General features: G+C 33.0%; 2 protein-coding genes, 1 non-coding gene and 1 pseudogene across 4 annotated transcripts; 3 read left to right on the top strand and 1 right to left on the bottom strand.

Moving 5' to 3' along the window:
• Window positions 1-4,188: 4,188 nt before the first annotated feature.
• On the bottom strand, window positions 4,189-4,268 carry TRNAL-CAG (transfer RNA leucine (anticodon CAG)). The gene has a single exon. It is a non-coding gene; the product is annotated as a tRNA-Leu (tRNA).
• A 35-nt stretch (window positions 4,269-4,303) lies between these two features.
• Window positions 4,304-8,163, top strand: LOC105157089 (pentatricopeptide repeat-containing protein At1g74600, chloroplastic pseudogene; annotated as a pseudogene). The gene is made up of 2 exons (XR_016064490.1): window positions 4,304-7,071; window positions 7,471-8,163. The product of XR_016064490.1 is annotated as a pentatricopeptide repeat-containing protein At1g74600, chloroplastic pseudogene (transcript).
• A 1,035-nt stretch (window positions 8,164-9,198) lies between these two features.
• Window positions 9,199-12,745, top strand: LOC105157039 (transcription regulator/ zinc ion binding protein). Its single transcript, XM_011073336.3, has 4 exons — window positions 9,199-9,420; window positions 10,844-11,491; window positions 11,593-11,691; window positions 11,917-12,745. Exons 1-4 carry the CDS (start codon window positions 9,265-9,267, stop codon window positions 12,160-12,162), a joined length of 1,149 nt encoding a protein of 382 aa, XP_011071638.1. The 5' UTR covers window positions 9,199-9,264; the 3' UTR covers window positions 12,163-12,745.
• A 9,618-nt stretch (window positions 12,746-22,363) lies between these two features.
• On the top strand, window positions 22,364-25,427 carry LOC105157088 (protein PHYTOCHROME KINASE SUBSTRATE 1). The gene has a single exon (XM_011073382.3). It carries the CDS (start codon window positions 22,758-22,760, stop codon window positions 24,135-24,137), a length of 1,380 nt encoding a protein of 459 aa, XP_011071684.1. The 5' UTR covers window positions 22,364-22,757; the 3' UTR covers window positions 24,138-25,427.
• The last annotated feature ends 34 nt before the right edge of the window (window positions 25,428-25,461 follow it).

Here is a 25,461-nt window from a genome sequence, read left to right as displayed (position 1 = left end):
AATTAATAGTGATTTATTTTTCTATAATTTTTAAAATAAAATAATTTACTTTATTTTGAAAAACACAAAGGAATAAATTGCTGCAATTTTTAAAAATATAAAGAGGTATATTGCTATTATTTTTTTCATAGGAGATAATTTACTCATATTCAATATCACAAGGGGTTGTTTGCTTTTTTCTCTTTTGTTTAATTGATTTAATAGAAGTTGAGCAAGCCCGAGCAGACAGATCTAGCTTAATTGATGAAATTGAGACCCTGTATCCAAGAGTTTGTGATTCGAGTCCATCAATCTGTTGGGTATTAGTTCATTTTAATAGTAGTTGTTGATTAATTATGCATCTCTGGAAGAAATATAACTTTTTACAACGGTTAATTACCATTGTTAAAAATAAAAAATCATGGCATATACTAACTAATTAGCCGCTACTAGTCTACAACAACTATTAGCCGTTGTTTCTGTAAGTGAGGCCAAAACATTTGCTACAGCTAGAAACCGTGGCAAATATTCAGCCATAGGTAAAACTATAGCAAATATTGATAAACCATGGTCGATTTTGTCTAATCCTGATAAATACTGTTGATTTACTATAAATTTTAAGTCATAGAAATTTATGATTTAGCGAAATAATCAATTTTTGTTGTAGTGTATATATGATATCGTTAATTGATATATATTGAGAATTGATAATTGAAATTTATGTATTGTTATTGTAACTGATTATTATTAAAAAAAAAAAAAAAAGGAAAATCAGTCGAGCAAGTCTGAAGTCTATAATAAAAGTTTAGTAATTTTAGTAAATAAAAGTTTCAGTACGCAATTATATTATACTAAAGATTGAATCGAATTAATCGGTTCGATTTTGATAATTACTGAATGTTTTTATACTTGGATTCGATATTTAGCACTCGAATTATGCTAAATCAATAAAAATTTGATAATTAAGTCGATAAAAAATTCAAATAATTCAAAGTTTAAAATAAATGAGTATTTGATAAATAATTCAAAATTTAAAAATAAAATAATTAGCAAGTATAAAAATATAAGAGTGTTATTTAATATTAAAATGAATTTTAGATTGTATCTACGTTAAATAAAAATAAAAATGTTTTCTTACATAGTAAAATAAAATTCAAAGAGACACCAGATAATTGTGGTTTATAAAAGTTAATAAAATAAAATTATAAATAAATTCAAATGTAATATGATAACAATAAAAAATAAAATAAAAATATTAAACGAGATGGAAATAAGTATGAGTTTTAGATCGTATTCCTAACCAATTTATCTGAACAAATTTGTAAATCTTTTGGATAAAAATATTTATCTAAATTAAAATTTTCTTACATGGCAAAATAAAACTTAAAGAGACACAGGAATATTTTAGAAAGGTTAATAAAACTAAAAATTATAAATAAATTAAATTTTATAATGTAACAATGACTAATCCATAGAAAATTAAAATTGAATTAAAATACATTTTACACCTCTAAAGTATACCACCTTCGTCATTACCCCTCAAACTAAAAAAACTTTCAATTACCCCTTTATCTTTGTGATAATCCATTAAATAAATAAAAATAAATTTTGTATACACTTATCCAAATTGTTTATTAGTTATAATTTATTATCATATAGGGATAATATTTTATGTAGAATAATATATGATAAATAAAATTTGGTATATATAAGAAACTATAACTGATATAATTACTGGCTATTTAAAAAAATATTATACATAGATAATAAGAAAAAATATAGAATAGATATATAAAATATATATATTTGTTGATGATATAATAATTTTCTTTTTGTACAATTAAGAGTGTTTACCCAAAAAAAAAAAAAAAAAATCTAACCATATTATGGAGAGAATCATATAATGATTATCTGTTAGGACACTTCAATTAACTTTTATTTTTTTTATAATGATAAAGATAAGTCAATTTTGTCAAAACTTAACTACTATTGTCGTCCAAAATCAAAATTACTAAAAAGATAAAAAATTTGCATCATATCGATGATGCCCCTAAACTTGACGGATCAAGCCCACTAGTAGAGAGGCAAAGCCCACAAAAATAGGCACACCAACCCAGCAGACTGAGAACGCAGCTGGCCCCAATCAGTAGGAGGGCAAGGCTCATCAATAAGAAGGAAAAGTCCATGGTCCTACATCCTACTTCACTGAACTGACAGACCCAATAAATAGGCCTATACCAACTGGATACATTATCATACAGCTAGGTGGATACGCCATACAACTTTCCAACAAATTTAAACACATTACCTTAAAATATCTCTAGGTGGTTGTAAGTAAGTCGGAGGCAAATGAGCTGGGAAATTTACAAATAACCAACTCCTGGATTTTTAGGCAGACGTGGCATGGTTCATCCCAGCTCGTGTATCTAAATCAAATCTAGTTCAAATCTCCGTCGGTTTGTTCTGGGTGATAGCCAATTCAAATGGCTTTGCAACTACAAACGGCACTTCACAATCACCTCCATATCATGCTCTGTATAAGCCTATAAATAGAGGTCTTGTGCAGTCATTCGATAACATTATTCTTCATACTCAAACTCTCACTTACCCTCATTATTTTCTCTTGGTTCTTTTAGCTATTCTAAGCCTAAATTTTTACTCCATACGAATAGTTATCACTCTTATATCATATTTCACCATTATTCTCACTTTTGATCAAATTCTCTTTTTATTTCTTCTGTAATCCATTACTGAATTAGCATTAGAATGATAACCTTTGTTTTGCAGGGTCAGTCCCCGATAATCTTAGAATTTCATAGATTATCCTTTGACCCTTATGATGTGACCAAATTTTTGGTACGCATCGTTGGTGCCGTCTGTGCAAACACTTGGATTTTGATGTGAGAAATTACTATTCCCTCCTTACTGCAGTGGGACCTGTTGTCCTACAGATCCCACTTTGGGAGTTGATAATGCTTCTGTTCCAGATCCGACCTCAGGAGCTGACGCTCCAGCACCAACTCTTGACCCAACAGCTGGACCTATTTCTATGAATCCACTCTTCTGCGAGCAGCTACGTTAATTCATCATAGAGACCATCAATTTGACTTTTTGTGGTCCCCAAGCTAGCAGAGCAGGACCCTCTTCCCAACCGAAAAGAGGAGGAATACCAGGAAGTCAAGGTATGGACGAGCAGATTCCAATTGTGCTCCAGCAGGATCATCCCACTCCCATTGAATTTGCAGGCAAGGAGGTTGCTGGACGTCCGCCCCCTGGTAGTTCGTAGTCACTAAGGAAAGAGGTGGTGGAACTTCGCCACTAGGTGACAAAGGAGATTAGGCCTGTTGAGGGCGACAATCCCTTCAGTGAGGACATCATGGCAGAAGAGCTCCTTACTCATTTTCGGGCGCCTTAACACCTACCTGCTTATGACAATACTCTGATCTAGCTGAACATATCCATAAGTTCGAAAATGCAGCCTTGTTGCACAGGTATACTGATGGTATTAAGTGTCGTGTCTTACTTACTACACTAACAAATTCTGCCCATAGATCAATTAGATATTTTGTAGAATTTAGCTCCTTTTTTCATAGCTTATGGATAAACCACTTCCATCGGACTTGCGAAAGGGGTCCTTACTTAAAGAATGTTTGACATTCGGGATTAAGATATGTGGACAATCGCAAAGTTCCCAGCGTCATACCTGCACGATTGTTTGCTCAATAATGCTCCACATAAATACATTTATGCTAGTCCAAATCCGTTGGACCCCTACTATTTTGCATGCATCAATACAGTTTTAAAAATAAATTAAAAACGATAAAATTGAACTCAAATTATTATAATAAGGGTAAAATAGTCAAACAAAATTAAATTTATTTAAAAAAAAAAAGAAAGTAGCTAGATACACCTCCCAATATGTTTCTAGCTTTTGGCCTAAAAGTATTTTTCTTAACCTTTTCATAAGCAAAAGTTAGCACCTAATAGCGTTTTTCTTAGTCGTTTTATAAGCATAAGTTAGCATCCCAAACACTTCAAAAGTATTTTTTTAGAGAGCCAGAAGTAGAAAAGCGCTCTTTTAAAACTCTCGCAAACACTCTCGTTGTGTTTTTTGTATCAAATAAAGCAAAATTCTTTTATACTTTGGACCTTAGTTTATTGATTTTCAAACTAATTGGAAAAAAAAAATAAAAGTAAAATAACAGAATTTGTCAAGAGTGGGATTTGAACCCACGCCCTTTCGGACCAGTACCTGAAACTGGCGCCTTAGACCGCTCGGCCATCTTGACTTTGGTACGCTTTGTAAATTTACAAAGTTGTTGAATTTTAGCCGTTGAAGTCGTAATAGAACCTGAATTTCAAATTTTTGCCTCCCAAAATATCTTTTTCTGTCGAAAATCCAAATGATTGCCTCATAATCCGCACCTTAAAGCACCAGAAATTAGTGTATGTATGCCACAAATTCATGTCCTCCCCGCTGCATTGCTAGAAGGCCCGGCAGTTGAATATGGTGAAAATCAGGGCAAGCTCGAAGCACTTCACTTAGTCAACAACCCCGCAAATTTGAGAGGATTGACATTCATAGAAAGCAAAGTAGTGCATGTCGTTCTACTGAGATGCGGCATAATATACTCGACGTTTACGCTGCAAACAATTCTCTTGATGCTTACTCAGAGTGTGGTGCATGGATTATGCATTTAAGTTGTTCGAGGAAATTCCATTACGGATTGTAGTAACGTGGAATTTGATGATTTTGGGGTGTAATAATAACTTCCTTTTCGATACTGCCTGGCGGGTTTATTGTCGAATGCATAATATGGGAGTGGGTATGGATGAGTTTACTTATGGCAGTGTTCTGCCTGCTTGTGGTAAAAGTATTCAAGGAACGGTGATCAAAGGTGGTGCTGGAACAGATGTTTTTGTGGAAACTGCTATTGTTGATTTGTATGCCAAATCTAGGGCTATGTGTGATGCTATTAAGCAATTTAGGCTAATGCCAGTGCGCAATGTTGTCTCTTGGACTGCTGTCATCTCTGGTTTTGTTTAGAAGGGTGATTCAGCTTCTGCTCTTGGGGTCCTTAAGGACATGCGTAAGACAGGAGAGGAGATAAACACCTTCATAGTCTCAAGTATGCTTTCAGCCTGTGCAAATCCTTCTGTGTTTAAAGAACACTACAGGTCCATTCTTGGATTTTGAAGATTGGGCTCTATTTGGACCCAGTAGTGAAAGCATCCTTAATAAACACATACTCATAAGTATGTGCCATTGACTTATCTGAAATAGCAATTTGCATAGGCTCAGGACCTGAAGCAAGTAGGTGTCTGGGATAATCTGATTTCTGCATATGTTCATAGTGCAAAATTATGGAAAAGCAATCATTTTGTATCAAAGAATGCTAAAAGAAGTTATTATAGACATAACCGTATTGTTTCCAGTATCTTAAGCCTAATCGACAGTTTAATTCTAGGGAGAAGGTACAAGGATATGCTCTGAAAGTGGGTATGGTGTCTGAAGTTTCTGTTGGCAGTTCGATTTTCACGATGTATTCAAAATGTGGGGACTTGGAAGAGTCTTTATGATTGCCGGTCTTGCAGAACACGGGTGTGCAGATAAGGCTGTTCAAATGTTTAGAGAGATGGAATTTGAGAATTCAGTTCCTGACGAAAAAATTCTAGCTACTATTCTAAACTTATGTTCTGCTCTTCATTCCTTGAAGCTAGGTAGAGAAATTCATGAATTTGCTCTTCGATGTGGGTTTGTCGAGCATACCATCATAGATGATGCACTTGTGAATATGTACTCAAAATGCGGTAATCTCAAATTCAGCTAAGATAGTTTTTCATGCGATGTCTTTCAACGATCAGGTTTCTTGGTCCTCTCTAATTTCAGGATTTGCCCAAAGGGGGTACATTGAGGAGGCTCTTCAGCTTTTACACGCGATGCTTCCGTCTGGTATTACAGTTGATGCCTTCACAATCTCGTCAGTTCTTGGGCCTTTTTCAATTTTAAGTACACCAGGCTTTGGTACCCTATTGCACACATATATCATTAAAAAGGGTATAGATCAGAAGCTTCCATAGGAAGTTCACTTTTCATGATGTATTCAAAATGTGGAAGTATTGGTGATTGCAGAGAGGTGTTTCAGCAGATTAAATATCATGATTGGAAAATGATGATCACTAGTTATGCGCATCATGGAAAAGGATTGGAGGCCTTACAATTGTTTGACCTTATGAAGAAATCAGGAGTAGAGCCTGATGATGTTACTTTTGTTGGTCTATCTGCCTATAGTCACACTGGTTTGGTTGAATAAGGGTATTTTCATCTAAATTCGATGATCAGAGACTATGGAATTGAGCCTGGTTACAAGCATTACACCTGTATGGTGGATCTTCTTGGCTGTGCAAGAAGACTAGAAGAGGCTCAGAGGTTTATTGTCAACATGCCTATCGAACCTAATACTTTAGTGTGAAACTGACTTGCTGCTTGCAAAGTGTATGGTAATCATGAGCTTGGAAAACTAGCTGCTGAGAAGATTGAGGAATTGCAGCCTTCTGGTGCTGGAGCGTATGTATCAGTTTCAAATATCTAGTCTGAAGCAGGAGAGTGGGAACATGTTCTGAAAATTAGAGGTTCAATGAAGCAGGAGTAAGAAAGAAGGAAACCTGGTGGAGTTTCATATGAAATATAAGTGTTGATCGAAATTATCTTTTCTCCATCCAATCACCTAAAGTAAGATTACAAAGTAAAGAACTGCAAGTCTCACATGGGAAGTACTGTATAGGCAAATGCGCAACCTTGTATATAGAAATGACTCAGTTCGACACTCTCACTTACCTTCATGGGCCTAAAGCAATGTGAAAGATGGCTTCTTGTTTCCAGTTACCGTTTCTGTTTTAGATGGCTATTGAGAAGGAGTGAAATTGAGCTGCTGTAAACAGCGACAACCCCAGAACGGCATAACTAATAACTTTGACAAGAGCCAATTTTCCTCAATTCAATCCACAGAAATTCCACAAGCCCAAGGAGTTAATGACCGGACATGATGCCACGTTCAGTAATTTGCAGTCAACATAGCGAGTTTGCATCAGGTGAGGATATCCTCTCATTGCTCTGTGTGAGTATGTTAGGTAGCTTCAATCATTGATTTTGGAGATTTGGAGCAGCTATTGACTTGTATCATTAACTTCCCATTGTAATTGAATGGTTCTCATGATAGCTAGCTGCAAACACATGAAAGACTAATGGTATTTAAAGATGCTAACAAGATATATTCTTGAAAACTTAAGGTTCATCTTTTTGTGATTTGAAAGGGATAATGCTTATGCATGCATGTTCATTCCATTTTCAATTTCTTGTAACTTATCTGTTCCTTTTCTCCCTTAACTGATTCTATTCTGCATTAACAAAAACTAAACGATCTTATGTGTTGCATGCACACTGTTGTGCATTTATTCTATACCCATAGCTTCTCATCTTTTCTAATGCAGGTGGTCTTGTCAATGTCCAAATTACTAAAGAATCAGCAACTGCCTGCACATCACAAGGTTACAATTAAGAGTAAATGAATGTAGATTTCAGCTAAGACTGGATGAATTTCTGAAGTTCCATACAAGGAAACTGTAGTTGGAGAAAAGAACCTGATGGCCATGATGAAGTCATGCAGGCTAGTTCCTCGACTGGGGGACCGTCACAGCCAACCGCCTCTACTAGTGCCTAAGCACAGCCTCTGACAGACCCTACCCCAAAAGAGGATGATATGGACGTCACTGATGAGGAGGGTTTATATTAGGTTCTTCTAAAAAAAATTATAATTGGATAATATTTTGTATTAATATAATATTTTTTTTCCTAATTATTCATATTTCATAATGTTTATTACATTTCATTATTTAAGATTTTTTCCACTTTAGTTTCTAACATCATCATGAACTGTGCAGGCGACAAACAAACACGAGGAGGGAGAAAGAATACCTTGCAGGAGTAGTTGGTTGCACATTTCAGTCTGTAAGAACTATTTTATGTAATAGATCAGGAGACTACACATAATGCTGAACTAGCAGTGGTTTTTAGATGTTCATTTATCCATCTCTTCTCCATAGCTTGGGGATATGTAAATTATGTAATTATCCCTATTTAAAATTTAAATAGGAGTAATATTATATTTTACATAATTCATAATATCTCAAATTCTTGAGGGGAGAAACTATAAATTTTCAAAAATTATTTTCACTTATAATAATTAGTTTGAATACTTATTTTCTATCTGAAAATCATATGCACATAGGTTTAATATTTAATGTTGAGCTGCATTTTAAATACTTTTATTTATTTGCAAAATTTAAATTAATTCTCATGTTTTTAGATTTAAAAACTAATCTATAATTGGATCACAACTTGCAAAATGAACTTTAAACTATTTCCAATTAGTTTCCCTTAAAAATGTATATTAAGTATGAATTTGTGGACAAATAATATGTGTGCATAGTTATAATCTACCAACACTCTGAAAAATTACTCGATACAGTGTTAGATATGAATACGGCTCGAACACAAATTTGCATGCCCAAACATATGAAAAAAAGAAAAGAAAGACACAGCGTCGGACACACCGTAGACACGCTTGCTGGCGTGTCCTACACGTTTAGGATTTTCTTTTTTTTTTTAATTTCAAAAATTTTTGAACTGTTTTTAAAAAAAAAAGTTTAATAAAAAAGAAAAAAAAATTGTTCACTCTTTTCAAACTATTTGGGATGAAATTATTAAAAATCAGATAGATTGTTTGATGATTTAACTAATTTGAATATTAAAATTGTTTAATATCGTAAGTTTTAAAATAAACTGATTATTGTATATAATTAAGCCGCATTTAGTTAAAAATTTAGATGCAAAATATGCTTATTTTGAATTTTATTTTAATAGTATTCATATTGGAACATTTTAATTATATGAGAAATTGAAAATATATATAATAAAAATATATATTATATACCGTTGTTCATATCGTGTCATGTCTTAATTTTTTAATACTTTTTTATATTGTCATGTTCGTATCGCAATGTCCGTGTCCATGTCCGAATGTTATGGATGCATAGTAATTAAATTTTTAATTACAATCTATATTTATCCGGATCTAAGCAAGAGGATCCGGCCCATGAGCAGGCGTAGGCTCGGAGTACACTAACCCCCAACTCTATAATTTAGATACAAATACAGTATACACATTTCATACGCAGACAAAGTGTGAAAAAGCTTCTTGATTTGAGAGAGAGAGAGAGAGAGATATGGGGGTGGAACCATCGGGAGAATGGTTGGAGAAGGCGTTGACGGAACTCTGCAAGAAGGTGGAGACGGGGATCGGATTGGATGGGGAAATCATATCAGGCCTCGTTTCCTACTGCGAGATGGCGCCTCCACTAGATGCGAAAGAATACCTCGATGTATGCATATTTTTCATTCAATTTTGGTGTTAATTTTTATCTGGGTTTTGGACTTTGTCTTCCATTTAATTTCTGTGGGTATATGCTCAAATTGCTATGTTATTTTTTCCCCCATGTTTTGGTTATTTTGCTTGTAACTTGTGTGATTAGGGCATCTAAATGCTTATGGAATTTGATTGTGCTTGATAGACATAAGAATGTTGTCATGCAAAATCTCTAAATTTGTAGCAGTATTCATGGATGCAGTATGTCATGCAGCTCTATTCCAAAGATGAAAACATACAGATGCTAACTTGTATTCTTCACCAGAGTGCATGGTTGTTTATTATTAAATCAGTGTTAGAAGTCAAATCTTGTTGTGTTTTTGTTTGTTTGTGAAGCTTTTACATTCAATTGCATTGCTATTTGGTGGTTTTAGTAAACTAAGGATTTTTAGAGATGGTTCAAACAATTGAAAGCATGCCGAGGATATATGTTAACATGTTCTTTAGAAAGGTGACTAAAGGCGGAGTACTTGTCAGAATCTATAATTTCTTATTGTTGGAATGGTTTTATATTTACCAAATGAAGATATATTCTTTTGATATTTCATTCTATGAAAGAAATGATGCATTATCGAACTAGTTAAGCATATATTTGTTTATATTCAATTATTCATATTATGTTTTATGCTCGTAAGTTGTGATAACATGAATATGTTATCATTGTATTCATGCATAATAGCGATGAGTTAATCATATGAATTATGTAAAACCATGTAATGTCAAATAAACGCTTAATTGTCGAGCCTAGGTTTTAAATGGCTTTACAAAATTGTAAATGTGGTGATCCATTACTTTTTATTTTTCCATTTCATAACATAGAAGGAAAAGCAGAAAATGAGTTATCCCCAGAATCATTTTGTGCAGCTACTCAAGTTGCCATGAGTGTTATTTTCTTACTCTTTAAAGAATGAGTTCCAGGAGAATCAGAAGGACGTACATCAGTGTCATGTTGTTAAAGATTTTGATTCGAAAATTCTCTCCTTCCCATCCCCGATAAAAGTTCAGTACTGCAACTTCCATTACTACGAGTTTCTTATTCACCATGGAGTTTAAAGCTTATCAGCACCATTTCATTGACGATTTTTATACGTGAAAGCTGTGGAAATTATCCTGTATTCCCACTCGCCACTCCGGCAACTGCAGCTGTTGCATCCAATGGACGTTGATTCTTTCTCATGTTGGGAAAATGATTTTATAATGTTCCTCCTACCAAAAATGAGACATATATTGGAAGAAAATAAACAAGGATCTTATATTAGAAAATTTTCATCTTGACAACTTCATTGCTTTTCATGTTACTGCAGGAAAATATGTGATTCATGGCCACATCTTTTGAGGTGTGTTATTTATTTATTTCTTTGTTTGGGTAATTTCTGCAGAATATCATTGGTGAGGAAGCTGGAAAAAGTGTAACTGAAGAGTACTTAAAACGGAGAGGTCATGTAAATGTTTACAACACCAGCACAGGTACTCCAACTTCTGATTTGCATGCCTATGTTAAACCACGTTCAGATGAAGGTCCACTCACCACAGCTAAGAAACCACAAAGAGCACCAAAACAGGCTATGCCTTCCTCAAGTCAGGAAAATCGAAGTAAAAATGAAAAGGCAGAGCCCAAAAGTACGCATACCACAAATCAAAGTAACTCCAAGAAGAAAAAATCAGGAAAAGTTGTTACTCTTGCTGAGGCTGCAAAAGGATCAATTGTATTTCAAAAGGGGAAGCCATGCTCATGCCAAGCCCGTCGACACAGGTTGGTGAGCAACTGTTTATCTTGTGGGAAGATAGTCTGTGAGCAGGAAGGTGAGGGGCCTTGCAACTTTTGTGGTGCCCTTGTGCTGAAGGAAGGAAGCACATATGCTGGTCTGGATGAAGGTGTTATGCTGTTAACGGATGCTGAGGCAGCTGCTGAAGAATTTGCAAAAAGACTTGTTGAATATGATCGTAATTCTGCGGCCCGTACAACAGTTATAGACGACCAAAGTGACTACTATGAGATTGAGGGAAATAGCTGGCTATCAAATGAGGTCCTTAATCTCAAAATATTTATCGCCTACCAGATGCTCCACCAAGAAAACAAAAATATGATTTATATGTTTGACATTCTCCATAATTCTTCTGCTTGCAGGAAAAAGAACTTCTGAGAAAGAAAAGAGAGGAGTTAGAAGAAGCTGAACGGGCCAAGCGAAGTAAAGTAGTTATGACATTTGATCTGCTTGGTCGCAAGGTTTATAACTTGTTAACTTTTCCTGTTACCATTGGCGCGATTCTGGAAATTCATGAACTCTGACACTGAAATCTATATTTCTTCTTTTCTTGGTTGGGTGGGTTGGGGGTTGTCTGAATCTCCCAGCTCTGTCCTCCAGCTGACTGGTGATTTTAGATTTGAGTGCACCAAGATGAAGTATGCATTACAAGATTATTCCTTCAAGTGAGACTTTGTTGGCTGCAGGTGCTTTTGAACAAAGATGAAGCGTCTGAAGAAATGCAGAACAGAATTTTACTTCGGCCACCTGACGAAAGAGAAGAAATTCGCGTTAAACCAAACCCAAATCTTAAAGTTCAACCAATATTCATCGACCCAGGTCCCAGAAGATCAGCCAAGGACAAAAATTTGAACAAAAGCCTAAGCAGTGGCCTGTGCTTGGAAATAAGTGGGAGGGTACAGCACGGCACCAATGAAATAGATGTTTTGTGATGACTCAATACGCAAATACTACATTTGACGATGTTTTCTGTCTGAAGAAAATTATCGAGGAAGAATGAGCTTCGAGAAATTTCAGCTTTGTTTACATGCAAGAATGTCCATTGTTGTTCTAGTCCCGTCCATCCCCTGCCATGGCTGAAAAGGGAGACAAAGGAAGGAAGAAAAGTTACTGGTTTATGAAGCAGCTGGAACTGGTGATAAAGGTACACCAATACCATTTCTTTTTTGGATTTACTTTTCTTCAGCATGGAGGTTGATGTTACCAAAACCTAGAAGTCGGCTGTTTTTCGGTCGAATTGCCTTCAGGAATTTGAATTTTAACCTGATGCAATGTGAATTGCCAACACTGGGGTTGTTGGATAACTTGCATCACATCTTTGTGGTGGGTGCTTATGGAGCAACAGGGTCATAAATTTGTGCACATTTTCATAGTGTAAGTGCGTATGTATGTCAAGTGAAATAGAAGATATATTTGAAATAGAAACTTTAATCCGATCAACGATGGTTCCCTTAAATGAAGTAGCAATTGAGAATGTGGATTCTAATCGAGCTGAAAAAAGAATGTTTTCTGATACCAAGTTGTTGTAGCGTTCCACCATTCTATACCAGTCATATTAGTGTAGATATTTATATCGATGACGACAGCTGATTTACTCGTTGATATTCATCGCATACTCAACTTAAAAATCCTCATATCATCGAAGATATATCCTAAAAATCCTCAATGATATGGGGGCAGCTCAATTATGTAAAATATGATCGCCTGGTCTTAAGGAACTGGGCTTCGATTTTAAATGAATTGAGTTGAGTCGAACATATATAGTAGTCAAGTTTGTTTAAATTTCTACCAAGTTTCAAAATATGTATGCGTTTATGTTGGATGTTAACCGAATCAAGTTTAACTAGCTTTAATTCAGTCGAGCTTCGAGAGTGAACCTTTTCTTTAGCATATTGTATCTTTCTTTTATTTTACTAATCAAGTAAAATTCAAACTGAGCTAAGATCTTGTTAAAAAAAGGAATTTACTCAAACCTGATTTTTTATATTTTAAAGAAAGGATAATTACACTCGTCTTTTTTGAGTTTTGGTGCAATTGTACGTAAACTCTTTGTATTTTGAAAAGTTATATCTAGCACTCCTAAAGTTTGTTTTTGTCTTAACAAATAAGTTCACTATGAGTCAAACTTTACTGCATTTACTGATATTAACAAAGAAATAGAAAAAAAAATTATACTTACACTTGGTTGACTTATTATTGATTTATTGCAGGTTAAATAATAATTTTTATAATCAGTTACTATCATATATCTTCACGCATTAATGCATGAAGGTATATATATATATCTTTATCGTTATAAGGGTATTTTAGTCGAAAAAGAATTGTTTGACCTACAATAAGTCAATCGAGAGTAAGTATTAAGTTTCATTCAGTTTTCTTTTTTTTTTTTTTTGTTAATATCAACAATTTAGTGAATTTTGACTAACCGAGGGATTTATTTATTGGACGTAATCTAATATTAGGGTTGCTAAATATAATTTATCAAACCACAAAAATTCTACATATAATTATATCAAACCTCAGAAAAGGAGGATGTAATTATCCCTTAAAAGAATGTGTTCAAATGAACCTAAACTACAAGAAAGGGATCATTCCATTACGAATTAAAATTATACCAATTCAATATTTTTTATCACGTTTAACAAAATTGTTGCAGCAATTTGAGCATTGATATGATTAATCAACATTTGTTGTGGTTTTGAAGTATTTGCCATAATTTTTAGATATTGCTAGGGGTGGCAAATGGGTGGGTCGGATTGGCTCGGGTCCAATATCGGTTAGGTTCAAAATGAATTTGAATTAACGGGTTGAAAATGAGTATGATTGGATTGAAGATACCCATTTCTTTATACTTAATATTTATAAAATTCAAAATTTTAGGTAATAATAATATTATAATATTTTTAATATAACTTGTAATATAAAGGACTAAATTGCATTATTCATTGTTTACGGAACGTATCATGTACATTAAAAATTTATTTGTTAAATATAAAACGAAAAGCTCGTAATGTATTACAAAAAAAATACATATTACAAAATACTATAATTTTTAAAATGAGATGAATAGTTATGCAATCAATTTTTCCATAATTATTTATAAAACCGAATTGTGGATTTTCAATCGCAATCAGTACATGTTTGTTCATTATAAATTATTATTAGATATTGATATTTGATATGTTTATTGAAATTCATAATGTAATTGTATAAAGTTAATACATTCAAAATAATAAAAAGAATATTAAATAGTCATGTATGAATTGCAAGTTCACACTATTTTACAAAATTGTTCACTTTTCTTTAATTTGAAAAATTGATAATTACTAAAATGATTTTTGATAAATTAATAGAAAATTGAACATGAAAAACCCATTTAAAACCTATAAAAACCCATTTGAACCATGATTACCAGTGATAACAAAAGGTCATATTTCTTTTAGTGCTGGCTTCAAATCCCTCTATTTTTCTAACATGCATGTCTAGATCACATAATAGTTAACTCGAAATATTGCAATTCAATGTTATCTTCTATTCCAAATTTTGTAGACGTAGCACATGTTAATTGGAATAGAAGACACAACTGACTACAAATTCAATCCGCCTGAGGTACCGATGAGAGTTAAGAAAATTGGGTCCGGCGTTACGAGTTGGAACGTTCGGTGAGGACGACAACTCAATCCGATGGACCACTTTTGAGGATGGAATTTCATTAGATTCCGTCCGACTTGTTGTTTTTCTTTCTTCCGTTGTAATCATCTATGGCGGTCTTCTGTTTATATACGATAGACGAGTCGAAGGAGGGAAAAAAAAAAAAAAAACAACAAGAAGGTAAGAGGAGGAAATGAGAGGGTGGATGTAGTTGAAACTCATAGTAAGTAGTCAGAGCACAAAGTATTGGGAGCTTTCAATCCAAAAAGGTCACTGTGAAGGTGTCTCTGTTAGTCCCCACTGTGTGTTGTGGGGTTTGAGTATTAATGTTGTGTATGAATGAATGGAGGCCTTTGAACATTGTTTCTCAGCCACCACTTCATCTGCTGGACTTGTTGAAATTTCAGATCTTGTATTAAATGGACATTCCTAAACTGAGGATCATGTAATAAATGTGAATCACAACTAGTTGTAGTGATACAACAAGAATGTACACTGCCTAAACTTTTGTACTCTGTTTTTCCTTTTGACGATAAAGGTTAATAGTTTATCCTAATACTTTAAGTGTAATGTAAATAAATATTTTTTTCAATCAATTTAAACTCTTATACCATTCTACACGAGTATTAGTTCCGAGATGCAAAATAAATGAATATATATGGACTAAAATTGCTCTTGAAAAGTTATGTAGGGATAAAATTGTCCGAAATTGGACCAAAGGACTAAACTTAAGTAATTTCAAAAGTCATCGGACCAAAACTAAAAAGGCTAAATTTAAAGGACTAAAATTAATAGCAGGCAAGTTTAAAGGACTAAACAAATAATTTTCCCTTATATATATATTTAGTTACAAGAATGTTTATTTTTTCACAAAAATGAATTTCATGATTTAATAATTATGTACTATTATTTTGTAAAAATTATTATAAGTAAGAACTAGTGACAATAAAATATGCACATATTTGTCCCTAAATATCATTAGTGACACATGAATAATGACGACCTAATGATAAAAAATAATAGTTGTGACTAAGTTGTCACTATAGATGTGTCACAAATTGTGACACCTCCTCCGTAATTCCGTTCCATCTTATGATAAAATTTACATTTAATCCAATAAAATAAATCATATTTTTATTATATACATTTTGTAAACATTACAGAATGCCATACCTCATTAAAATATTGTAATTAATCCTCAACCTTCGCACTGATAAATATAAAGACAGGAGAAAAAAGTTTTCAGTAATTATAAAATTTAAAATATAAATCTATTGAAAGTTTTAGTATTTATGTAATTATGAAGTTTTGGTCTCATTATTTTACGACTCAACATATATAGTCCCATAAGTCCAAAAAAATTGCAATTTACATTTTATTACACATGAACAATATAAAGAAAATGGACAATGGAATGTAAATTGCAACTTTCTTTTATTTGTGAGACTAAATCTGTTGAGTCATATAACAATGGAACCAAAATCACAAATGGGAATTATTTGTTTAGTCCTTTAAGCTTGTCTGCTTGTAATTATAGTTCTTTAAATTTACACGTTTTAGTTTTAGTCCGGTAATTCTCAAAATTGCTTAATTTTAGTCATTTGACCCAATTTTGAACAATTTTGGAGCATTAGAATGGACTGTTAACTTTTATTATCAAAAGAGCAAAAGAATCATAAATTAGGCTGAAGGACCAAATCTATGCAAAAATAATAGATAAAGGGCTAATTTTAATATTGTCAAAGATAAAGGACCAAAATGACTTCAAACCAAACTTATAGGACGAATATTTTTTTTTTCCGTAAGTTATGTGATATAAATTGCTATTTTTTCCGTATCCCATCACCAATCATATCACGCAACTTGTATAAGATGTCACATCATCTAATATCATACAGCTCGTCATTAACCATGTCATTATAAACCATTATAGTAGGGCTCCCAGTTAGGTAAGTCATCTTTTTATCTCAATTCACAATATTTCCATCAATGACTTTATCATTTAATTTTATTCGACCAACAAATTCCTCACCAATAACTTCATCATTCAATAATAAAATATAACATCACACAATCATTAATATGTCTTTCGTACACCATGACCACATATAAGCACATAATAATAATTTCACAAAGATCAAGATAATCCAGACAAATACTTATAATTATTAATACCCATATGTATGTATATATATATATATATATATAAATCCAATTAAATGTACTTTCCTCAAATATGAAAAGGATTGCGTATGTTAATACAAAGAGTTGCACAATCCTCTACTTTATTATCACGTCCTATAATAAGGTACATTATTTATAATTTATATATTGAAAATATTGTAAATATTACATAAAATATTAAATAATATTAGTACATCTTTTGCAAATTTTTTAATATTTTATTTATATTGAAATCCAAGTTGTCATTTCATTTTCTAGTAAACAACTAGACATTCTAAACTTTCCGATTATATACCGAATTTATCAATGAACCCATAAGAGTTCATTTCATCAAACCCCTTATATTTCTATGACTATCGTTCTCTATAACATTCCTGAGACAAATTATTACAAAAATCACATATTCCTTTTTCATAGACATGACATTTCTCAAATATAATTTTTTAATATTTCTATGAATTCTCTATCAACTCCTTGCTACTATAAAATTTAATTAAACACCAATACATATAATTAAGTATTTGGTTAATAGGCCCGATGAAATTGAGTAAATTAATTATAGTGACTATTAAATCTAACAAATCAAGTAATTTAATTATCCAATTATAATATTTAAAGCAAATGGCCAGTGAAGTGTAGCCCGGTTGGCAAAACTGAAACCTCATGATCTTAGAGATTGTAGATTCGAACTCCGCATTATGCGTTTGATGTTGTTTTTTAGCTACTGTACTAGTAGGTGCTGGTTAGATTTCATTTATTTAATATTATTGATCAAACTATAATTATCGTAATGATTTTTATTATATATTGATATTCGATAGGAAAGATTGTCACAATTTATTTCAATTAATAATAGTTGATCGCTTTTGAAAAAAATATTTAAGCAAGTGGAATATTCCATCTATAGCTAATTTATAAATAGTCAAATTCATAAAGATTTTTTTATTAAATATTAATTTGGATAACAAAATTATATTTAATTTGTACACTAATTAAATAATATAATTATATAAATTAATAATAATTAAAATAAAAAATTACTTACCTGTTCGTCAATCAGTAAGAGTGTGTGTATTAACTATTTATGTGTGTGAAAGTGTGTGAAATGTATGTGAGGCGGTGGAATGGCTGCGATGCCACTTTCCAAAATCTTCATTTCGATATATATATATATATATATATATATATATTTAATTTAAAATTTTTAAATAAATTATTACGTGCCCTAATAAATTTTCTTAATAAATATAATTTATCCTCAAATATCTTATTAAAGTCCCAATTTACTCCCTTCAAATTTTAATATATTCAAATTTAAAACTATAATTTATTTACTTATAATTAAATAAATTTCTTAAATACTTACCGATTAGTTCCATAGTTATATATTAAAATCTTTGGACGTTACACTAATTGTATGTAGTGATAACTTTATACAATTTTCTGCATTAATAATTATATATAGTGACAAGTTAAAACAATTTGTCAGTTAATATATATTTTTAGCGATAACTTTAAAATTTTTACTAGATATTTTGTCACTAATATCATATTTTCTTACAGTGAAATTATCATGATCACAGTTTAAAACTCATGGTAAATCAATAATATTAACCACAGTCAAATAAAACTCAATCCGAATACTTAAAATTTTACCACGGTTAATCAATATTTGCTATAATTTTTAGCGATGACCAAAGGCCGACAATCCAACCACACCGGTTGCTTGAATCCACAATGGGGCCATACAAGTTTATTACTGGATCACTTAAACGCCAAATCATAATTACAAAGAAAACCAACCCACAAAGGACCACTCTCAACCACTTAGATTTTTCACACAGATAACAGTTTACAAAGAATGATAAAGGAGAGATAGAGATAGATTTCTCTTTCGGTTATATGAAAGCCAGAAGTCATGGAAAGCTTTATAGAGGTGTTCCATTAAAGATGGAGAGAGAGATGCGGCGAAGAAGTGATTTCAAGAGCATCAAAATCAATTGGGAAAAAACCAGAGAAAGAGAAAGACGAGGGAGGAGAAAGGGCAGAGAGGTAGAAAGAGGCGAAAGAGAAGTGAAAATAAGGTTAGGGTGATTTGGGGTTAAGTAGAAATTAGATCGGGTCAGTGGGTCGAGTCAGGCCTTCCAGGTCTGGGGCTTGGGGCTTGGGGCTGGGCCTATCAATTTTAAATTCGGAGAAATATGAACATAATAAAAGAAATAAAAAATAGGAAAAAATATTTTTTTAATCCATTAAGTATGCCCAATTTTAGTTTTAGTCCTATAAGTATGCCCATTTTTTTTTTAACTCCAGTAACTTGCAAAATTGATTACATTTAGTCCTCCGATGGAATGGATTTATAATTTGCACCGGAAAAGTGACATGGCCAGACACCTAGATGCGTTTTTGTTAATTTATAATCCTACGTAACTAAAATCATGAATTGGAAGATAAGTTGGCCATCTTTTGGAGGAAAGAAAGGTGACTTTTCCCTCCAAAATACTTTTTCTAACAAACAAAATATATTTTCTTCCCTCCAAACTTGCACAACCCATTTCTCTCCCTTATCTCTTGGTTCCAATGTCTTCTTCCATGGAAGGACCACTTTTTTGCTACTGCGGAAAAAAAGCAATGGTTCGGACTTCTTGGTCTAATCAAAATCCAGGAAAAAGGTTCTATTCCTGTCAAGATTATAAGGTAATAAGCTCATTTTTTTTCCTAATCAATATTTTTTTAATTTTTTTGGATTTTTTAAATGAATTTAATTTTGTAGAGAGAAGGGTCTGCCCAATCAGCATACAAACTACGTATTCTCCCATGTGGCACGACACGTGGTTAATTGGTCGGAAATTGGACCAACTAATTTACATGTTGGCAAGTTTCGGGTAAATTTAAAACTTTGGCTGGAAAAAAAATAGAAAAACCCTCAAACGGACTAAATCTAATCAATTTTGCAAGTTACTGAAGTTAATAAAAAATGGGCATACTTATAGGATTAAAACTAAAATTGGGCATACTTAACATACTAAAAAAATATTTTTCCCTAAAAAGTATAATTAAAAATTTTAAAACTGCCTAAAAACATTTAAAAAGTAAAAAAAGAAACTACTATCATTCACTTATAAACATGGCACATTTTTTTATTACAGCGTCCAGAATCACTAGTAAAAGAAAAATAGAAGATTAGTGGAAAAAAAAATTAAGTGATAATTTTAATATATTGCTATATATATATTTAGTGACAAGAATATTTATTTTGTCACAATGATGAATTTTTATTATTTTAATAATTACTATTATTTGTAACAACAGTTATTAACAAGAATTAGTCACAAAAACTATGCACAAAATTATCACTAAATATAATTAATTAGTGCCGCATTTATAGTGACAACTTATTGACAACAAATATTAGTTGTCACTATAAATGTATCACTAATTGTATTTAATAAAAAAACTTTATAAATAATTTTTATCACTAATAATTATACAGTGATAAGATAAAAATTATTCTCACTTAATATGTATTTTTATTGATAATTTTGATATTTTTCACTAAAATCGTGTTTCTTGGAGGAGGTCTAAGTATTATGATTCCCAAGATTTGTTCTTCAAATATAAAGTGACAATTAATCAAGATCATCCATCAGATATCCGTTTATGGCTCTGGATCTTCTATATCAAATGTGTCACACAATTAGCGACACATCTATGTGTGACAGATATATGGTATAATTAGCACCCCATACGACATTGTACTTTTTGGGTAAATGTAAGTTTCATTAATAAAACAAATCATACAGTACAACAGTGTTCAACTGGTGGTTTTTCTTTCGACAGGCTAAGGGATACACCATAAAATATAACGTATATGAACTAACAGCACGAGATAAATTAACACTGATAATCTTCTCTCTAATATCTTCCACAATGATGGTGGCTATGATGCTTAGTGGTCGCTCCGTATGCTCAAAGCATCTCAAATTTCATTTCTTCTAAATGTGGTAAATGCAAGCAGCAAGAAGTGCACGATAAGCCAAATTAAAGATATGTTTTCCTCTACATTTTCTTGTAGCCCACTCAACATCCCGTGGCCACTCTCTATTAGGCCATTCAAACCGAACAATACGCTGAATCGCTGTCAGACATCTTCTGGCATAACGACGTCGAAAGAATAGATGAGTCTGTGTTTCTATTGCGCTACAACACTGTACTTTTTTAACAATAATTATTATACACCTTTTCTTAATCATAACCCATTTTATGAAAAAAATAAAAATTTATTTAAAACAAATAAGACAAATGCTATTTTTATTAATACATTACATAGACATCATAAATTTTAAATACTTTATTAAAATTTGATTTTAAATTACTCACTCATAATATTCATGAACATAAAGAAAACAAATAAAAGTGATGGTTTCATTTGTAACAAATTTTAAAATATAATTTCAGTGAAAATCTATTATCTTTTGTAGTTATGTGGCTAGAACTCTCAATTATATATACTAGTCAGCAATTCAGAATCAATTTAATTGTTTATTAATTATTATTAAATTTATTTTTTATTTTTTAGTGTCATATTTCCATTGATTTTGTTCTCCTCCTCCCTCTTTGACTGTTTTCTGCTTCATCCCAACACCTCAGATATTTTTATAAATCTACTTTCTTACAATAAATTTAAGACAATCATGAAAATAAGAGACTAAAAATCAAAATTATATTTGATTATACAATTAAATCGATTATTAAATTACTGACTAAATACTACATACGTCTATCATATCGGTGTGATCACACACATGTGGTACAGACTACACAGAATCAAGATCCTCAATCTATCTTTCGAATCAACACAATATAGGTGTAGGAGCAATGTGAAACCAATCTTGGCAACTTGAATGAGAAAAAAATAGGTATGAGCTGAAATTATTGGCCTTGGGACCAACCAACTACATACATATGAATCTTCAATAGTTCAAACATCTTACACAGATTAATGATTATAGAGAGAAAATTGTACTTTTTGTCTCATATGTTAGATTATTTTTTAATTGTATTCAATAAATTGAAAGTATTATCGATTTTCGTTTTTATTTGTATTTTTCGTCTAACAATTAATAGAGTCATTAGTATATTTCATGTATTTTTCGTTAATTATTAGAAGAAAAATGCACGTGATTAATTAAAATTATGAAAAAATTTTCAACTATGTAATGTGAGAAAATCATAAAAAATGAGACTAAATCGATAAAAATCTAATGAATGGTACAAAAAATGCGATTTTTTCGATCATCAAAATAGGGGTGTAAGAACTGAGGGGGAAAAGAAGAAAACACTGAACATGTAGGATCCACCTCTCTTGCTGTTACATGGCCCTTTCCATGCCTACTTAAAGGACAGATTCCCATGAACTCAAAAGGGCCAAGAAAGAATAGAATTCTTGCCAAGAATCAAGATTAAAGTATACAATTCTTCCCCCCACCCCACAAAAAAAAAAGAAAATCAAAATCCATCTCATGACTTTCATGCTTTCCTATGTTAGAAATATGGGCTGTGTTCTATAATTTGTCTTCCCTTCTGATTCTTGTACACTTTGCCTTTGTTCTAACACACACAGCTTACTCTTTCCTCTCATCAGTTCTCTTTGCATTGGTTTTGTTCTTATTACATTAAGGTATAGAAACTCATGGAGGCTGCTACGGATCATGACAACATAAGTCTTCGGGTTGCGTCGTTTTCTTGCTACCTAGACACAGCTAAAGAGAACTTGGTGCACAGAGTTTCAGCTCAAGAGGCTCCAATTATATTCAATTCAGGCAAAACTAAACCCCCTACCCCGTCCAGTGCCAGCTTCTCATACTCAAAGGTCAGCAAAGATAATCTTAGGGTCGACTCGTTTTCTTATCTCAACACTGCAGGAGAGAACTTTGTGTTCAACGTCCCGACGGGGTCAATTCAAGATCCTACTCCTGCATTCAGCTTCTCCCACGAAATCCCCACAGACGGTCGGGAGATCAGCGTTTTTGGAGCTGACAAGTACTTCAACATGAAGTTGGAGTATCCCGTGAGGATAAAGCGCGATTCCAAGGCTGAAGGGCCTGGAAATCTGGCCCGAGCTGGATCAAATAACTCCAGGTCAATAAGACCTCCAAGTGTGTGTTCTGAATCTGAAGCAAGTACCTGGAATAGCCAAAACGCCTTGCTCCGGAATAATTTCCAGGCCCGAACAAAGCAGAAAAGGGCCGTCGGGAGAAGAATTCTTGCTGGATTTGGCTGCCAGGGGCCTTGTTTCGACAAGAAAGCTGTTCGTGTCAATGAACTCATTGCACAGGAAGCGCATTACGGCTCAAAGCCTATTCGAACGGGGTCAGAAAGAATCGATCATCTTGCGTTAAAGCCGGTCCCCAATCCAGGGACAGGGAATTTCACAGTGAAGAAGCAGCTGCCGGGGATCGAAAATTTAGAAGAATCAAGAGATTCCATTGAGGTTTTTGGCTCTGCAACCACATCAAAAAAGGGAGATATAGCCACAAATATGGAGAGAAAACTGTCCATGCTAACTTGGGATGCCATCCCAAAAGGCCAAAATCCTCCAACTTCTACAGTTGGGAGCGGCACCATTTGTGATGATATGGCTAGTGATGCCAGTTCGGATTTATTCGAAATCGAAAACATATCAGGATCCATGTATCCCGTGCAGTTAACAGCAGGAACAGCAGCAGATGATATGTCCATTTGCATGAGTCCAGCATCACAGTACGCCCCGAGTGAGGCCAGCATACAGTGGAGTGTTGTCACTGCTAGTGCAGCAGATTACTCCTCAGTCCTCTCGGATTACAACGATGAAAGCAGCGTCAGTGTTATGGGCGACAAGACATCAAGGATCCATGCGACGGTAGCCAGAAACCGAGGGGGCAAAGAGGCGCAAAAGAGCCGACCCGGCGGCCTTTTAGGGTGCAAGAGCCATAAAGCAGTGGATGTTGCCGAGAATGTGTGCCATAAGAGTAATGAAAAAGCAAAGCATCAGGGCCTCGATTTGCCTGCCGGAAAAAAGGTTAATTTTTAGGAAGTTTACTCAATTATGGGTTTTGAACGATCACAACAATCCACATACAAGGATTAAAGGTGATTTTCGTTCACTAACTATAATCAAATCTCATTTTAGTTGTTTAATTTTTTAAAGTTCCAAAAAGATCCTTTAACTTTTGAAATTGCTCAATTTTGGGACAGTTGCCGGATTTTGTCCAAAGTTGTCGGATTTTGAAATGCTACGTCAGATTCAGGTGTCATGTTCCGGCGACTTTGGACAAAATCCAGCCACTAGTGTCTCAAAGTTGAGCAATTTCAAAAGTTAGAGAACCTTTTTGAAACTCTAGAAAGTTAAAGGACTAAAAAGAAAGGAAAAAGTATTATTTTAGTCCGCTAAGTATGCTTAATTTTAATTTTAGTTCGATAACTATGTCCATTTTTGTTTAGATCCAGTTACGAAATTGCTTACTTTTAGTCCTCTGGTAGATTTTCGGACAATTTTACCCCTATGCAACTTTTGAAAGGCAGTTGTAGTCCATATGCACTCATAGGGATAAAATTGTTCGAAAATTCTGCCAGATGACTAAAAGTAAGCAATTTTGTAAGTTACTGGACCTAAACAAAAATGAACATAGTTATCGGTCTAAAATTAAAATTAGGCATACTTAGCGCACTAAAATAATACTTTTTCCAAAAAGAAATTTGACTATAGTTAGTGGATAAAAATTGTCTTTGATCCCCATATACAATACAGTACTGCAATATCCATCATATGAATCGATTGTGATTGTTTTGATCGTGGGCTCTTGTTTTATAAGATGTCCCCTCAAAAACATTGAAGATTAATTCGATATATGTTGTATAAATATCAAAAAATGCATGTAAGGGTTTCTTGTACTCATCAAATACCTAGATATGTGTTATAGAGGACTGAATTGAATTAATGTACTTGAATTGTCAATTCTTGATTTTTTGTTCGACTGCTACAACACAAAAAGTGCTTTATATATATATATATATATATATATCTTTTAATGTCAAATAAAGGCATTACAAGATGAGTACACGATATTCTCTATGTATCACTCATGGCAATCAAAACCCTAATTATGTAATTATCCTTAGAGGAGTGCTGGCCATCCTTTGTCTGATAAATTTTCCGTTTGATTATGCTTTTGTTGTCTGGTTTAAGTTGTTGGGACTATGTTTCGTGTAGTAGTTTCACTTTAAGTTGGGGTCACCATTGTTGTAAAGTGTACACTATTTGCAAACAGTGTTTGCTTTTGGGAAAGAGAGCATTGCTTGAGCAGCAACAATTCTATGTATTTTGCCACGTTTTATGCATATATGTCTGAAAAGTT

Source organism: Sesamum indicum, linkage group LG3 (genome assembly GCF_026168435.1).
Source record: "Sesamum indicum cultivar Baizhima isolate 11 linkage group LG3, ASM2616843v1, whole genome shotgun sequence".
Taxonomy (NCBI): domain Eukaryota; kingdom Viridiplantae; phylum Streptophyta; class Magnoliopsida; order Lamiales; family Pedaliaceae; genus Sesamum; species Sesamum indicum.
Note: the sequence above shows the minus strand (reverse complement) of the source record. Positions and strands in the feature narration are given on the sequence as shown.